The sequence below is a fragment of the Alosa sapidissima genome, chromosome 24 (assembly GCF_018492685.1).
Source record: "Alosa sapidissima isolate fAloSap1 chromosome 24, fAloSap1.pri, whole genome shotgun sequence".
In the NCBI taxonomy this organism is placed as follows: Eukaryota; Metazoa; Chordata; class Actinopteri; order Clupeiformes; family Clupeidae; genus Alosa; species Alosa sapidissima.
In genome coordinates, this window is record NC_055980.1 from 24,765,827 (window position 1) to 24,784,048 (window position 18,222).

General features: G+C 47.0%; 1 protein-coding gene across 2 annotated transcripts; it reads right to left on the reverse strand.

The window, feature by feature from the left end:
- Positions 1-350: 350 nt before the first annotated feature.
- Positions 351-17,935, reverse strand: atp2a1l (ATPase sarcoplasmic/endoplasmic reticulum Ca2+ transporting 1, like). 2 transcript variants are annotated; one of them, XM_042083769.1, is made up of 24 exons: positions 17,618-17,935; positions 16,181-16,198; positions 15,855-15,937; positions 14,142-14,246; positions 13,341-13,479; positions 11,800-11,880; positions 11,152-11,237; positions 10,409-10,706; positions 10,002-10,168; positions 9,597-9,685; positions 9,144-9,246; positions 8,621-8,752; positions 8,031-8,147; positions 7,629-7,847; positions 7,100-7,211; positions 6,097-6,320; positions 4,947-5,167; positions 4,309-4,511; positions 3,861-3,949; positions 3,573-3,706; positions 2,854-2,971; positions 2,298-2,415; positions 1,237-1,282; positions 351-406 (listed from the first exon to the last, which is right to left on the reverse strand). In XM_042083769.1, exons 1-23 carry the CDS (start codon positions 17,733-17,735, stop codon positions 1,278-1,280), a joined length of 2,979 nt encoding a protein of 992 aa, XP_041939703.1. In that variant the 5' UTR covers positions 17,736-17,935; the 3' UTR covers positions 351-406; positions 1,237-1,277. The 2 variants fall into 2 exon arrangements, with proteins under 2 accessions (XP_041939703.1, XP_041939702.1); XM_042083768.1 differs by lacking the exon at positions 1,237-1,282.
- Between the last annotated feature and the right edge of the window lie 287 nt (positions 17,936-18,222).

Here is an 18,222-nt window from a genome sequence, read left to right on the forward strand (position 1 = left end):
TTGGACCACAGACCAAGAGAAAGACAACAGAAAAGAGTATACAAGTTTAACAAAAAATGTAACTTTTAATACATTTATTATTATTTTTAAGAATAAAATTAATCCATCTTCTCAATAGCTCAACTAATTTGGCAGCAGGGTTTACCTATATATTAATTCAATATCTTTCAACAAGAGTTTGTAGTTTGTTGTTCATATATATATGTTTTTGTAATTTTTTTTTTCCCAGTCATTTTTAAAGATTTTTTTGAAGACTTTTTTTTTCAGTGTTTTGATCCGCTCCTTTGATCAGCTCTTGAGAGCTTACTCCTCTCTCGCCACACAACTCTTCTTCTCTTTTCTCCTCTTTTTCTCTCTCTTTTTTCTTTCTCTCTCTTCCCTAGTTTTCAACGGATTTCCACTCCAGCTGAGGAAGGAAAAAGTCACAGTCAGGCAAAAGAAATAATGTTTTCCTTAATATTCCCCTCCTCAAACAGGTTTGTGCGCACCCTTGCTGTAAGGCTGAGGTTAGTATCTCTAGTGAGCTACACAGAAACTCAATGCTTGAACACTGCTCCAGTGGACTATGGAAGCTAATGGAGACCTCTAACTCTACTATACGCATGCTGATAGATATCAAAACACATGTGATTTCACTGACAGGTGGACTAGACAGCCATAAGGCACTCTAGCTATGCAGAGAGCTATGAGCTTTCTCCTAGAAAACATCTAAGACGACACAAACACAAAAGGACAACTAAAGCACAGCGGAACTGAAATACAACCATAAGAGCAGATCCAGGACCAGCACATATGACTGTAACAAACAGACTACATGGACAGTTAGCTCCTAGAGACAGGAAACAACACTCTCAACATTTAAGGCACAAGATGGCTAGGCTAGCTCGCTACACACTGGCATCAGGCATACAGTGCGTAATGCATGTATGAGAAGGCAAGACTGACAAGCAACCTTCAGAATGACACCCCCTTCAGGTAGAAGGGAGAACTGCAGAGTACCACCAGAAACGCCACAGCCACTGCTGGGCTGGCCCTCGTACAGCCATACGTACACATGTACACACACACACACACACACACACACACATAATCTCTTTCTCTACAAACATACATTATAATGCTCTCACCATCCTGTCATTCTTTCCTAACACTCACACATACACACACACACACACACACACACACACACACACACACACACACACACACAGACATCCAGAGAGGACCGTAATATACCTTGTTTTGTGTTACAGGGGAAAGGAGGGAGGTAGACAGGTTTAAACTGCAAGTGAATAAAACGCATTAGTGAGTGATGGAGATGTGAGGGAGGCATGGGGGAGGGAGAGGGAGGGAGAGAGAGAGGGAGGGAGGGAGAGAGAGAGAGAGAGAGGGAGGGAGAAAGAGAGAGGGACGGAGGGAGAGAGAGAGAGGGAGGGAGAGAGAGGGAGAGAGAGGGAGGGAGAGAGAGGGAGAGAGAGGGAGGGAGAGAGAGAGAGAGGGAGGGAGGGAGGGAGAGAGAGAGAGGGAGGGAGAGAGAGGGAGAGAGAGGGAGAGAGAGGGAGGGAGAGGGACGGAGGGAGAGAGAGGGAGGGAGGGAGAGAGAGGGAGGGAGATAGAGAGAGGGAGAGAGAGGGAGGGAGGGAGAGAGAGAGAGGGAGGGAGAGAGAGAGGGAGGGAGGGAGGGAGAGAGAGAGGGAGACAGAGGGATTGATGGATGTTTAAAATGACAGAAATGCAAGTAGGATGAGATTCAAATGATAATGACAGTTAGGACATACTGTAGTGAGACATTGTGAGAGAGAGAGAGAGAGAGAGAGAGAGAGAGAGAGAGAGAGAGAGAGAGAGAGAGAGAGACAGGTAGAGGACATAGTGAGAGAGAGAGAGAGACAGGTAGAGGACATGGTGAGAGAGAGAGTGAGTGAGAGAGAGAGAGAGACAGGCAGGCAGAGGGAATGAGATGGGGAAGACCATACAAACAGATATATAAATGGCATTTATAGAATGAAAGAACTTTTAGAGAACCTCAGCAGTGTAAGTCACGTTAGAGGGAACTGATTAGAGAGTGAGGACACAATAGCATCTATGAAACTCTGTTTTACATGAGTACTAGTGTGGGTGTGTGTGTGTGTGAGGATATATGTGTGTGTGTGTATGTGTGTGTGTATGTGTGTGTGTCTGTGTGTGTGTATGTATGTGTGTCTGTGTTTGTGTGTGTGTGTGTGAGTGTGTGTGTGTGTGTGTGTGTGTGTGTGTGTGATTTCTTCTGACTGTCCAGGGTGTGCATTGCGAGAGCTTACCATCAATGTAGTTGCGAGCAACGAATTTGAGAACCTCGTCGAAGAGGATGACAGGGAAGGAGAGCTTAAGCACAACCATCCACTGATTAACAGTCAAGTGGGTCAACTTGAAGATCATCTGCAGAGGGGGAGAGAGAGAGAGAGACCAGTGAAACCAGTGTGTGTGTGTGTGTGTGTGTGTGTGTGTGTGTGTGTGTGTGTGACAGAGAGAGAGAGAAAGAGAGAGAGAGAGTACACTGCAAAGAAATAAAATCTAACCAAGTGTTATTAATCTTATATTAAGATAAAAAGAAAGATTACTTTGACTTAATTGAAGAAGATTTTGACTTATTTTAAGGAGTCTTATCAAGACAAATTTACTCAACGCACTGGCAGACAAATTTGCTTGTTTTCAGGATGACACGACTGAAAGCACTAGGTAAGTCTCTTTATACTGTAAACAATACCAACTAGATTTTTTAAATCTTGATATTAAGATTAATAACACTTTGTTTTATTAGATACAGTAAGCAGTTTCTACAATGTGTGTGTGTGTGTGTGTGTGTGCTGGACGTACGGGCAGGGGATCAACATAGATGATCATGAAGTGGAGGGAGAAAGACAGGGTCATGGCAGCCAGCAGCCAGAAGTTGCTCCATGGGGGCATACGGACCAGAGACTGGTTCTCAGACAAGCTGTAGAGGAGAACCGCATTAGAACGTCATTAGAACATCATTAGAAACACACATCACAGACTACAGCCCTAGAGAACAGCTTGATCAGACTGGTTCTACCAACCAGACTAGTTCTTAGAAAATCTGGTAAGGAGACCCCGCAGTCCCTCAACTGAAGAATTTGGACAAGCACCAAGGTAGATGTTACTGATATCACTGCTTGGTGGATGGTACCGTCATTTCCCAACTATTAGCTGAGGTTTATACATTGATTTTGCAAAATTTCTTTAGCTATGAGGTTAAAACACATGGGCAGTTAATATGGTATCAATATGTTTTTTTTTTAGTTTTTAGTTAGTAAGTTTTAACTTGCATTAAAACACTGCCCTGCGGTTTATACATAATGTGGCTAATACACAGGAAATTACTGTAGATAGACCACCATTCCCTGCAGACTTATCTTCAGTGAATGGATCACTGGTTAAAAAAACACGACATAGGAATTCCCCTTCGGATATGTCAACACACTGGGTGCCCAAAGGATTCCCAAAGGTATTTCTTTCAAAAGTGACCAAGGTAATCAGTGTTGGAGTTAGCGAGAGGGTGCAGTGCCAGCGCTCACCTGTTGAGGGCGTTGAACATCTCAATGGTGACCAGCACAGACAGGGCCATGGTCATGGGGGGAGAGGCCTCGAAGATCTCACAATCGATGCCCTGGAAGTCTTCATGGTCACCATGGCACTGCATGAAGTGGGACTAAACACACACACAAAAAATAGTGTTTAATGGTCATATTATTATTAACGCATCTTTAATGATATTTGGGAATTACAGCAAAGGACAGCAAACAGACACACACACACACACACACACACACACACACACACACACACACACACACTCAGCTCACCAGCTGGTGGTAGGTAACTTGGGGGCCCTCCTCCTCATCATACAGGAACCAGAAAGCAGCACCACCAACAGTGGCAGCACCGACGTATCCTGAGAACAGGAGTAGACAGATGAGTGGGAGAACAGAACACATTTCCTCCATCTCTAATTCCCATTAGATTAACAGCCAAGCACGTACACACACACACACACACACACACACACGCACACACACACATGCACACACACACACACACACACATAAACCTCCAATAGCCATACACACCCTCTCTATCACATATACACAAAAAAAAACAACAGTTCCAAAAACAACAACTCCAGAGACCAAAGAGCCTCCACCTCCAACAACCAAACACACACACACACACATACCGGTAGACAGATTCACCTCCAGTGACAGACCAAACAGAAACAAACACACACACACACACACACTAAGACAGGCTCACCTCCAATGACCATGTATCTGAAGAAGAGCCACCCGGAGATGAGGGGCTCTTTGGGGGAGCGGGGGGGCCTGCCCATGATGTCCAGGTCGGGGGGGTTGAAGCCCAGGGCGGTGGCGGGCAGACCGTCAGTGACCAGGTTGACCCACAGCAGCTGGACGGGGATCAGAGCCTCTGGCAGACCCAGGGCGGCTGTCAGGAAGATACTACAGAGAGAGAGAGAGAGAGAGAGAGAGAGAGATGAAGAAAGGATCCGGAAAAAGAGGGGAAAAACAAGAAGTAACATCAAACATGAGGTTAGCAGATATAAACTCTCTGAATCACTCACTGAATCATATGTGTAAGTGAGTGTGTGTGCGTGAGTGTGCGTGTGTATGTGTATGTGTGTGTGTGTGTGCGTATGTGTCTGTGCGTGCGTGTGTGTGTGTATGATTGCTTGTGTGTGTGTGATTGCCTGTGTGTGCATATGTGTGTGTGTGTGTGTGTGTGTGTGTGTGCGTGTGCGTGTGTGTGTGTGGTGTGTGATTGCCTGTGTGTGTGTGTGCGTGTGTGTGTGTGATTGCCTGTGTGTGTGTGTGTGTGTATGTGTGTGTGTGTGTGTGTGTGTGTGTGTGTGTGTGTGTGTGTGTGTGTGCACTCACCAGACGACCTCACCGACGTTGGAGGAGATGAGGTAGCGGATGAACTGCTTCATGTTGTTGTAGATGGCTCTGCCCTCCTCAACGGCGGCCACAATGGAGGCGAAGTTGTCGTCGGCCAGGACCATCTCAGAGGCTGTCTTGGCAACAGCAGTGCCAGAGCCCATGGCAATGCCAATCTCTGCCTTCTTCAGGGCAGGGGCATCGTTCACACCATCACCGGTCTGGGCAGAGACAGCACAGCGGAGCACAAGTCAGTGGAGGACCCAGACCGAAGTCAGAAAATGACCGAAGAACAGCTACATACCAATAAGATGACAAAGGGTTTGGACTACAACAGCAATATATTTATATACGAAGAGTTTGGTTACAAAATGCTATATCCTCCATTTTTTTTTACATTTTACTTTCCAAGTAATTTCAGTAGAACTGTGCTTAATCAAAACAACACAACTGCAATTTGATTTGATTTGATATTACCTGAAATACACAAAATAACAGGAATTTTTAATGTTTTTAAAAATAGAGATATAGCATTTTGGAAACAAACTCTTCATATGGTACTTATTCTTATTCGCCTGGCTGAGGCTTTTCTCCACAGCGACTAGCATAAGGCACAACGGTGGAAGCTGGGAATTGAACCCACAACTTTCCAGGCTACTGCATGCTAGCCCAGCTCCTTAGCCACTACGCTACCACAGGCTACTGAATGCTAGCCCAGCTCCTTAGCCACTACGCTACCACAGGCTACTGAATGCTAGCCCAGCTCCTTAGCCACTACACTACCACCTCCCCGCAATGAAGCATTCAAAGAAGAGCACAGTGGAGCCGCTTGATTACGGGGGAAATCATCACTGTTATCTTGTGCAATATTAAGATCACCATGATCATGATTACTCATCGGCTTTGGTTGGAACTAGAGCGGAACTACTGGGAGCGGAAAATGGATGAAAAAAAAATCCAAATAAACAAAAGGAAACAGTCCAGGTGTCTTCGAACTCAATATGGTTGGTAGAAGAACTGTTATCAAACAGTATCTTCGTTTCAATTGGTAAAGGAGACCCAAGTCAACTCCCCTCTACAGTGTGTGGTGTGTGTGTGTGTGTGTGTGTGTGTGTGTGTGCGTGTGTGTGTGTGGGGTGTGTGTGCTTACCATGGCGGTAATCTCATCGTAACCTTGGAGGAACTCAACGATCTTGCTCTTGTGGGAGGGCTCGACGCGGGCGTAGCAGGAGGCCTTCTTGACGGCAGGGCCCTGCTCGCTGTGGGGGAGGTCGTCAAACTCGCGGCCGGTGTAGGCCTTGCCCGTCACATCCTCGTCCTCTTTGAAGATGCCAATACGGCGGCAAATGGCCACGGCGGTGCCCTTGTTGTCACCTGCAGGTGGAGAGGAGGACAGGTGAGGAGCAGGTGGAGAGGAGGACAGGTGAGGAGCAGGTGGAGAGGGAGAGGAGGACAGGTGAGGAGCAGGTGGAGAGGAGGACAGGTGAGGAGCAGGTGGAGAGGAGGACAGGTGAGGAGCAGGTGGAGAGGAGGACAGGTGAGGAGCAGGTGGAGAGGGAGAGGAGACAGGTGAGGAGCAGAGTTCGGAACAATACACACACACACACACACACACACTCACACACACACACACACACACACACACACACTCACACACACACACACTCACACACACACACACACACACACACACACACACACTCACACTCACACACACACTCACACACACACACACACACACACACACACACACACACACACACACTTTATCACACACAAACACAGAGAAATGAAGAGAGGGAGAGAAAGATGGATGGTGAGAGATGGAGTGAGGGACAGAGAAAGGGAGGAATGGAGAGAGTAAGAGAAGGATGGAGAGAGGAAGAGAGAGATGGAGAGAGAAAGAGAGGGATGGAGAGAGGAACAGAGAGATGGAGAGAGGAAGAGAGGGATGGAGAGAGGAAGAGAGATGGAGAGATGAAGAGAGGGATGGAGAGAGGAAGAGAGAGATGGAGAGAGGAAGAGAGAGATGGAGGGAGGAAGAGAGAGATGGAGAGATGAAGAGAGGGATGGAGAGAGGAAGAGAGAGATGGAGAGAGGAAGAGAGATGGAGAGAATAAGAGAGGGATGGCAAGAGCAAGAGGACTACTGACCAGTGATCATAACGACGCGAATGCCAGCACTTCTGCACTCCTCAATGGAAGCCATGACCTCCTTACGTGGTGGGTCCAGCATGCCAACGCAGCCAACAAAGGTCAGGTCAGTCTGGAAGGGGAGAGAGGGAGAGAGAAGAGAGAGAGAGAGAGAGAGAGAGAGAGAGAGAGAGAGAGAGAGAGAGAGAGAGAGATGAAGCAGGAAGTAAATGTGGTCAGACTTTTGTTGTTGATGATGTTGTTGACCCATTAGATAAGATAAGGTGGTGAATTCTGACCCATTAGATAAGATAAGGTGGTAAGATCTGACCCATTAGATAAGATAAGGTGGTGAATTCTGACCCATTAGATAAGGTGGTGAGATCTGACCCATTAGATAAGATAAGGTGGTGAATACACACACTAAAATGACAAATACATGTACGATTCCATCAACAAACACTACACTCATGACTACAGCTAAACTTACGACTACAGCAGCATCTGAAAACACACGTTGTGATTGTGTGTGTGTGCACGGATCACCCACCTCATAATCGACAAACTTGGTGGCGTCCTCCAGTTTCATCTCCTCGACCTTGAGTGGGCTGTCACGGGTGGCCAGTGCCAGGCAGCGCAGGGTGTCTCTGCCAGTGCCCCACTCCTTGATGGTGGCCATGATCTTGTCCTTCACTGGGCCGGTCAGAGGCACGCGGGTGGTGCCAACACGGACGTATGTGCACCTGTCAATCACACCCTCGGGGGCACCCTATTGGTCAGAGTGGAGAGAGGCAACCAATGAGAGAGTGGAGGGGGGGGGGGGGGGTAAACACTACTTCATGGATACAATTATTTATGTGGTTAAAAAAAACAGAAGAACAGAAGAACAAAAGAACTGAAAAAAAAATGGAGAGATGAGGAAAAGGAGAAAATGGGGGGAAATTTGACAGACCTTGACGAACATCTTGGCGCCTCCATCACCCTTGGTGGGGGTGCAGTAAGCAGACATGGACTTCCTGTCACGGGAGAACTCCAGGGTGAAGTTCTTCTTCATCAGCTGCTTGATGACCTGCACACACACAAGGGGACAACACCAAAGGTTTGTTTGTTTGTTTGTTTAATTTAAGGCCATCTCCGCAACTAAAGCTATTTAATGACCAGAGCATCGTGTGTTATAGAAACTTAAATATGTTTTTTAAAATCTATGCTAGTAAGATATTCTAAAACCTTCCAAAGCCAAAGGTCATTAAGGGGTCATTTGGGCGCTCACAACCTCAGAACCATCTTCTCTGCAGGTAAATAAAAAACACAGAGGTGCATTCAAATTCGGCAAACAATGGCGGACGTTCGTGAACAGTTTTCTGTTTACCTTCAGTTTTTTCCGTGAACATTTACCAACACTAGCAAACTGTTTAAGGGAGGCTGATGTTTTCTTATATGCTTTGGCAACACTTTGTTTGTGGATGTTTATTCATGCCAATAAAGCTTTTTGAATTGAATTGAGTGGGGTTCAGAGAGGGAGGGGGGGGGGGGGGTACTTACGGAGCAGCAGGCATTGGCTCTCTCGGGCTTGGACAGGCCAGAGACGTTGGAGTTGAACACATTCATCTTCTCAACCAGGCAGCACAGGGCGGTCTCAGTGGCCTCACCGACCTTCTCAAAGATGCCCTTAGACTGAAGGGACAAGACAGGACAGAGTGGGTCAGCAGAGAGAGAGAGAGAGAGAGAGAGAGAGAGAGAGAGAGAGAGTGTGTGTGTGTGTGTGGGTGTGTGTGTGTGTGTATATAAGAGAACGAGAGAGATTCAGGAGTCAGGCTGTGTAACAGAGAGAGAGAGAGAGTGTGTATGAGAGAAAGCGAGTGAGTGTGTGTGTGTGTGTGTGTGTGTGTGTGTGTATGAAAGAGAGAGAGAGAAAGTGTGGGTTTTCGTGTGTGTGTTGGTGTGAGACAGAGAGCAAGAGAGAGTCAGGAGTCAGTGTGTGTATCAGAGAGAGAGAGAGAAAGTGCATCTATCTATGTGTGTGTGTGTGTGTATGAGAGAGAGAGAGAGAGAGAGAGACACACACCTCGTTGTAATCCAGAGAGGAGTCGTTGCACAGAGCGCAGATGGTAGCCAGCTCAACAAGACCATCATGCTGACCGCACTTCACCTTGCTACCACCCTGGGTCCTAAACACACAGAGATGCCCGCGTTCACTCTCACACACTTATCATATGATTATACGGCCAACACACACCACCCTGGGACCTAAACGCGCAGAGATGCCCATGGTCACTGGTCACTCTTACACACTTATCATATGGATTATATACGGCCAACACACACCACCCTGGGACCTAAACACACAGAGATCCCGCGATCACTCTCACACACTTGGATTATATACAACCAGGGTATTATATACACTAAAGTATTCCCTTTATGGAGAAATAATAAAGACAGACTGTGAACAAAGTCTCGTTCAGACATATTTTCAGCTGTTTTCTGTTTGTGTGTGTGTGTGAGTGTGTGTACTTACACTTCTCCCTCAGGGGTGTACTTGGAGCCAGAGATATCAAACTTGTTCAGGGAAACGTGATCGCCATCGACATTGTCAATGACGAACATCTGTAGAGAGACCCAGTTCAAGTGTAAGTAAAATCCATAGCATAGCCTAGCCAGCGTACTCGAGACTATAGAGCAGAGACCCACACAAATACACTTGTGCTGTATTCTCTCTTTTGTGTCATTCTCTCTGATGTTCACACACATGTGGTAGGTGGTCAAGGTGTGTGTGTGTGTGTGTGTGTGTGATCTCCTTACCTTGGTGACACACATCTGGTTGGTGGTCAGGGTGTGTGAACATCAGATTGTGATTCTCTTGGTTATTTGCGTGTGTGTGTGTGTGTGTGTGTGTGTGTGTGTGTGAGTGTGATCTTCTTACCTTGGTGACACACATCTGGTTGGTGGTCAGGGTGCCGGTCTTGTCGGAGCAGATGACGGAGGTGCAGCCCAGGGTCTCCACGGAGGGCAGGGAGCGGACGATGGCGTTCTTCTTGGCCATACGGCGGGTACCCAGAGCCAGGCAGGTGGTGATGACGGCGGGCAGACCTGTACACACACACACACACACACACACACACACACGGAGAAAATAACCAAGAGTTTCACAGATTTAGATTAGAGACCAGAAGTCGTCTGTAAGGTGTGTGTGTGTGTGTGTGTGTGTGTGTGTGTGTGTGTGTGTGTGTGTGTGTGTGTGTGTGTATGGGTTTGTGTGTGTGTGTGTGTGTGTGTGTGTGTGTGTGTGTGTGTGTGTGTGTGTGTGTGTGTGTGTGTCCTCTATCTTACCCTCAGGGATAGCGGCCACAGCCAGGGCGACGGCGATCTTGAAGTAGTAGACGGCGCCGCGGATCCAGGAGCCACCGTGGATGGGGTCGTTGAAGTGGCCGATGTTGATCATCCACACGGCGATGCAGATGAGGGTGATGACCTTGGACAGCTGCTCGCCGAACTCGTCCAGCTTGGCCTGCAGGGGGGTCTTCTCTTGCTCGGTGGCGGCCATCTGGTCGCGGATCTTACCGATCTCGGTGGCCACGCCGGTGGCTGTGCACACGCCGATGGCCTTGCCAGCAGCAACGTTGGTACCCTGCGGACCGGAGAGAGAGAGAGAAAGAGAGGGAGAGAGAGAGAAGGGAAGATAGAGAGAAAAGAGAGAGAGAGAGAGAGAGAGAGGGAGGGAGAGAGAGAGGGAGAGAGAGAGAAGGGAAGAGAGAGAGAGAGGAGAGAGAGAGAGGGAGAGAGAGTGAGGGAGAGAGAGAGAGAGAGAGATTTAATAACCTCACAAGCACAACAGAGCTTGAACAGACTCTACAGGTGAGAATGTACAGGTGTACAAGAATATTTTAACGGAACACCGCAAAGCTAAAGGGTAGAGTGAATGAACGACTGGAAAAAATGGATGGAAAAAATATGTGGATGAATGGGTAGATGGACAGATGAAAGATGGACGGATAGATAGATAGATTAGATAGATAAATGATAGATGGATGGATGTATGGATGGCTAGCTGGCTGTTTGGCTGTGGTACTCACAGAGAAAAGCATGTTCTTCTTGTCCTGGTTGACGGACCTTGGGTCGGGAACGGGATCAGTGTGCTTGATCACACTCACAGACTCACCTAAGGAGCGGAGAAAGCACAGGTGAGCAGGGCACAGGCACTCCAACACTCTCAAATAGCACTCCAACACTCTCAAATAGCACTCCAACACTCTCAAATAGCAGGCAGTTCTGGTAAAAACCATACTCCAAAGCAAACCCAACACCCCACTACTCAAGCATACTGCACTAGCTTAGAGGTTCCTAGAGATTATGATAAATAGTCCATCAGAGAAATGTTACAGACGTTACAATTATTAGCAGGAAAGCCAGTGGTGAGCGAACATATTAGCTTTCCTACAGACCAACTTGTGAGTGGTTCTCCACTACGAAAAGTAATTTGGGAAATAGATAGATAGATAGATAGATAGATAGATACTTTATTGATCTCCAAGGGGAAATAGATAGATAGATAGATAGATAGATAGATAGATACTTTATTGATCCCCAAGGGGAAAAAATGGCAAAAATGTATCTCTGTAAAGTCACGCTTCTTAAGAATGCCCAATGGCAACGTCCTGTCCAATCAGAGTGGAGGATGTGGTGAGGCGGGCCAGGCCCTGGTGATTGACACTTTCACTTACCAGTGAGGATGGACTGGTCAATGCGGAGGGTAGTGGACCTGATGGCAATGATTCTGATGTCAGCGGGGACTTTGTCACCAACTGAGGAGAAATCAGAAAGAAAGTGTTATGCTTGTGTGTGTGTGTGTGTGTGTGTGTGTTTGTATGTGTTTGTGTGTGTGCAGAGTATTGACTATTTACGACAGTTTAACCACAGTTTTATGTTTCCTGTGACTTGTTAGAAAGCTGTTGTTGGATAGTGCCTGGGGTATGTGGAAGCCCAAATGCTTCTGTCAGTCAGACAGCTTATGGTATCATGTTTGTGTCTCTGGTGTTTTTTTTTTTTTGGAGTTTGCCCCCCTAGAACTAGACGTAATAGTGGCATCATTGGCTTGCCTTAGATGTTGACAGTGACATCATGTACGGAGAGTTAGGAGCAGTAATTTGCGGCGTATTCTGTAAGCGCCACATAGTGAGCGTAATCTGGCAAGCAAGTGTGTCTGCTATAAACAGCGGCAGGCGGTAATAATAGCGGCGCTAACACTCAGGGAACAAGAGCAGGTCCGCGGAACTCGGAGAGGGTGATTAGCCAATTAGACGCTAGCTGGCATCGCTCCTTCCTGGTTAATCCCCGCTAGCTTCCTGCTACAGTCAACAGCGATACAAACACGCTGTGCAGGGGACAACTGGTGTAAAGTCAAGGGGGTGAAGAGAGAGAGAGAGAGAGAGAGAGAGAGAGAGAGAGAGAGAGAGAGAGAGAGAGCAGGAGTATCTAGTTTTCCTTTGCTCAGCATGTTTTCTCTCTCTCTCTCTCTCTCTCTCTCTCTCTCTGGCATGCCGCTGTGTGACTCCCCTATATGGACACATGTTGCCTCACTCGGCCTCATGGTGGACATCTGACTCCCCAAACGCTGTCTGTGATAATCTAATATACGACCACCTAAATGAGCTACTTAAACCCAATCATACTCCAGCAGTGAGCGTTGTGAGAGTGAGGTATTCTCTAAAACTTTTAAACCACAAATTAAAAAGTTTTGACATTCCAACAAATTTGAGGTTTTATATAACAAATAAAATGAAATAGTGTGATTACGTGTGAATAATAATATTGTTATGCATGTGCATGATTTAAAACAAAATAAATGTTTTAGAATGGTGTTTATTTTGAGTTGTGTGTTCTAAGTATAAGTATATATACTCTCTTGATCCCGTGAGGGAAATTTGGTCTCTGCATTTATCCCAATCCGTGAATTAGTGAAACACACTCAGCACACAGTGAACACACAGTGAGGTGAAGCACACACTAATCCCGGCGCAGTGAGCTGCCTGCATCAACAGCGGCGCTCGGGGAGCAGTGAGGGGTTAGTTGCCTTGCTCAAGGGCACTTCAGTCGTGCCTACTGGTCGGGGTTCGAACCGGCAACCCTCCGGTTACAAGTCCGAGGCGCTAACCAGTAGGCCACGGCTGCCCCTAACTCCCCCTCTTGGGTGGAGTTGATTCTCTGTCGATGAAAGATCCCTGACGCCCTGTCAGTGAGTGTGTGAGCAAGTGTGTCTCCTTACCGGACACCTCGACGATGTCTCCAGGCACGATCTCTCTGGCCTTAATCATCATCACGCTCTTTCTGTCCGAACGGTAGACTTTGCCCATCTCAGGCTCGTACTCCTTCAGAGCCTCAATGGCGCTCTCAGCGTTACGCTCCTGTAGACACACACACACACACACAACACAGAGGAAGAGAGGATACAGCAGGTCAAACGGGGCGAACATACAGTATTCATCCGTAGTCATGGTTCACTGAAGTTAATATTTTTTTTTTTTTTTTGGTTTATTTGACATAGGCATTGCACATTAATTAACATTAAATGTAAATATGCCAGAATTAGCCAAAACGGCTATTTTACTATCTGCTGTCCATGGACCGGTGTTAATGTTAATTGTATTATTAATGTATTATTAATATTAAAGTGTGATTTTTAAATATTACTCAAGAAACCCACACTAAGAGTTATTAGTGAAGTGCTGGCCACAGAAAGAATAGACAAGCGATGTTTGGGCCTAGGATCTTCATCTCATCTGATCTGGTCTGAATGCCCAAGACCAAAACATTATCGCTCAACCAAGATATGGAGTGTGCAGTGATTTTTACATGTCAGATGTCACTGTGGCTTACTCTGATGTGATGTGCAGTATATTTGTCTACTTGGGGTGATAATTGTTTAATTGTTTTAAAACAGGTGTTCTGTGAATTACTAATGATTATTATTACAGTAACAGGCTATCACTTCCTTTAATATGACCCAGCACTTGAAACTGTAAATGCTTCCTTGGTGTGTGTGTGTGTGTGTGTGTGTGTCACTGACCTGCCACACACCGACGACAGCATTAGCGATGAGAATGAGCAAGATGACAAGTGGCTCAACGAAAGCAGTGACGGTCTCCTCACCTTCCTCAAACCAAGCCAGCACCTGCACCACACAGAGAGAGAGGGAGAGAGGGGGGGGGGGGGGGGGGGGGGGGGGGGCAAATTCAGTGAGTGAGTGAGTGAGTGAATGGATGAATGAATGAATGAATAGCATTCAGGTGATGTTCAAAGGGAGCTAACATTCATTACTCACTAAATTACCCATAAAATATGTCAGTGAAATCCGTAAGGCACTAAACCTGCCTAACTAGAAATCTTATCATTGCTCGTATCTGATCCTAAAAATAAAAGGCAGGTTAACATGAACTAGGTGGGGTTTTATTGCTAGCATGAAGCCGCCACTATGCTGTAGTGGTTTATTTTCAAACTGCTAATTCCACGGGTGAGTTGTTTTTGTCAGTTATGCTAACCACTAAACCTTGGGCAACATGTTTCTGACACGACCAGGTGTAATGGTGTAATATCTGATCATGTTATTTCACAGCAATATTATGTGGCAGGGAGACCTCTTCACATGCTCTTACAACACCCCCCCCCCCCCTCCTACATCCCTCTATCCCTCTCTCTCTCCCTCCTGAACCCCCCCCCCATCTCCCTTCTTCAAGGCTGACCTTTACGGAGGGGATACAGTTTCTGCCTCTGGCTTGGGGCTTTCTAAAATAAACCCCACTCCCTCTTGCCCCTCTCTCACTTGCCCCTCTCGTCTCAGTATTCTCCTTCTAAGGCCATTCCAACAGCTGCCAAGGCGTGAATGGAGGGGGGAACTGGTGTGTGTGTGTGTGTGTGTGTGTGTGTGACAGGAGAGGTGGGATGAGAAATTAATACCCCCGGTGTCTACCCTTAACCCCCCAAACTACCCCCTCCCATCCCTCTCCCTAACCAACACGCATGAATTCCCACCCACACACACACCACACACACACACATATATACATTTTCACCCAAAGGTGCTAAAAATGTACTCTACCAGGGGGTCTTTGATGAGACAGAAAAGGCTACAAGTCATGAAACATAGCAGTGAGATGCCTTCTCTCTCTCTCACACACTCACACACACACACACACACACATGCATGCAACCACAGAGAGATCATAGACACCCCCTCCCCCCGAAGGGACTATTTCAGGTGTCGTGCTGGCAAGGAATGTCGGGCCCCTCCGCCATCTTGGAATGGCAAGTGCAGCTGCCTGGTGGGCAGTGTTTGCCACTCCAGTGTAATTCAATGCCCTGTGGACTTTACGGGATGCTTTTTAAAAAACAGGGCCCGAGTATTGAGCCGTCCACTATGAGTTTTATTAGTTGAATGCTTAACTGACAGCATCAGGTCATGAAGCCTTGTTTTAATGAGAAAACTACATCAACATTAACCCCACAAAAAATCGATAAATGACTTGCTTCTCCTTTGCAAAAGTGGATGAAACTTATCTCCTAATGGCTAAACTAAAGTGAGTTTGAGATTCACTTTACATAGTCGGAGTTACGTTGCAGTGATTAGCAATAGAGGCATCAAGTGGGTTTTGGTGTCTTCTTAATGAACTATTAACTAACACACAGTTCACAACTAAGATATTAGGTGTAGAGGGATCAAGTGGGTTTTGGTGTCTTCTTAATGAACTATTAACCAAATCACAGTTTACACTGAGATACTCACAAAGGAAATGCAGGCAGCCAGCAGCAGGATTCTGACCAACAGATCCTCAAACTGCTCGATGATCAGCTCCCACACGGACTTACCTGTGCAGGGGAGAAGAAAGACAGACAGAAGAGAGAGAGGAGAGAAAAAAGGAGGGAAAGATAGGAAAGAAAACAAGAGTAATGAGACCATCACTCCATTATACCTTCATCCTGTAATTAAGTATGTCAGTATTGGCTAAGTAACATTTAACGAGGTCCATGCAGGTCCTTGTTTAGTGTGCAGTGTGGCCTTTGGCTGAGAGTGTTGTATAGGTGGACAGGATAGGGGAGGAGAGAACTTACCCTCCTCAGCGGGAAGCTCTGGACACAGGAACACACAGCAGCACAGAGTGGGAAAGAAAACGTATTCATTAATTTAATGACACAATAAACAAACAAACAAATAAACAAACAAATGGACACAAATACATTTCTGTGGCCCAATAGAGGAAGCGTGCCTGTTGGGCCTGGGGCTGGGTGATATTCAGTCCTACCATTTGAATCTGACAGTTATTTGGAGATACCTCATGTAATAAAAAGGCTTTCTATGACATTGTAATACGGTTGTCTGAGTTGAATGTTCAATCAGCACAAACCAAGTAGTCAGAGACGTGTAGGTCACACCACTGGGATTCACGAAAAGAGGAGTAAGAATGTTTGGTTAAATCACTACATCGGGCCATTATGACAAAGGTGCGGTGGGAAAAGGAGTATTTATTGCTGTCAAAAAGTGCTTCTGAAAGTTTTGGAAATCTTAACATTCATACAAGCTTTGTATAGACACAGAGCAGCTTGCGTCATGAAGCAGAAGCGCGCCCCCTGCACTGTCAAAACTCCAACTGATCCACATCCATGAGCGGCACCACAACGATGAGCTCAACCAAATGTGCTGTTATCAGGAACAATCCACACCTCCAAGCAGACATCATTCTAATCACCAACGCAACCATTGTGACACGTGTGCTCCCTCACTGATTCACACCCTCCCACCCAGCCTGTTTTGCCCACTGTCACACTGTAATCTATCATCCCTCTGATCATTCAACTCCTTCAAGACCCCCCCCCCCCCCCCAACCCTCCTGTTCCTGCACCACCACCACCACCACCACCACCACCACCACCACCTCCACCAGCACCAGCACCAGCAGCGGCTCCGTGGGACTAAAATATCTCTCGTATACTCAAGTCTTCTCAAATCACCAGGGTTGGGCCCAGGCTCTCTGTGGTCACCTGTCCCGCTCCCTCACTCCCCTCTGAGCTATTTTAGAAGCGCCCTCTTCGCTTCGGTCCTCTTCTCAGCCTCTCAGCCTGTTGCTTCCCCTCTCGCAGGCTGGACAGGCTAGACAGTGCCAAGTCTGCCACAGGTTTTTTTTTTTTTTTTTGTGACTCCCTTCAGCTGTTTCCTCTTCTTGTTTTGTCACCCGGTTTTCAAGTGCTACATGGTCGCCACACCAATGTGGAAACCCCTCTCTCTCTCTCTCTCGAGCTGGCCTCTCCACTGACCTCTCAAGTAGGCATCAGTGTTCAAATACTCAGTCCATTGCTTCACACTGTTTGCCATGTAAGAGCTTGTAACTGTCCCTACCAGAGACTGCACCATCTTGTACCAACTCAAACAAATCAAATAGGCCAAATAACCACTAGTCTTTTCAAAGAATAAAAGCCCCCCCCCCCCCACAACCACCACCCCACACACAGACACCCCTCACTGTCCCGTGCTTCAAATCTCAGGATTCTCACCATTGTAGCCAAACTTGTCCAGTTGCCTCTTGAACTGGTCTGGGCTGAGTCCAGTATTTTCGTTAACCCCGAAGTAGGCCAAGACCTCGGCCGGGGTCTTAGTGAAAGCGTCCTCCATCCCGTTACGGAAAGGAAGGAACTTAAGGTTAGAGGAAGGCTAAGGCGATGCCTGTCTATCCGTTCTGGTACAGTTTCTGTTCCGGTCGCTCTCAGCACTCAAAAAGTAAATTGCAAGAGTCGGTCCCCAAGGTCTTTGTTATTTCACCCCCTCCCTTCAGGAGTGCCGGACTGACAGAAAGAGCGAATGAACTCACAAATGTGGACCGTTTTATACCGCCGCCGCCGCGCCCCATTGGTCCAGCCTCCTGCCGGACACGCCCACGGAATCCGCTGAGTGGCACACACTTCTGGTGGGCGGGGTCAAGGCCGAGGGTTCTAAAGCCTGGAGTGGAGGAATCGGTGAGGTAACGAGGGAGAGGGGTCTCTGCTGGGGGGGTGGGGGGTGCAGGGGGCGTGAGCTGGGGAGGGAGAGAGTCTGCTAGGGGATGCAGTGAAATGATAATGATGTCTGTTTTTGGAACATGCATGGTCAGTGGAATAAGGAG

Excerpts from the sequence above, each read along its gene's own strand:
- atp2a1l (XM_042083768.1), bottom strand. The coding sequence starts at position 17,735 with ATGGAGGACGCTTTCACTAAGACCCCGGCCGAGGTCTTGGCCTACTTC. Across the intron at positions 11,238-11,799 it reads TGACCAGTCCATCCTCACTG|GTGAGTCTGTGAGTGTGATC; the intron begins GTAAGTGAAAGT and ends TCCGCTCCTTAG. Across the intron at positions 9,247-9,596 it reads TACACCCCTGAGGGAGAAGT|GACCCAGGGTGGTAGCAAGG; the intron begins GTAAGTACACAC and ends CTGTGTGTTTAG.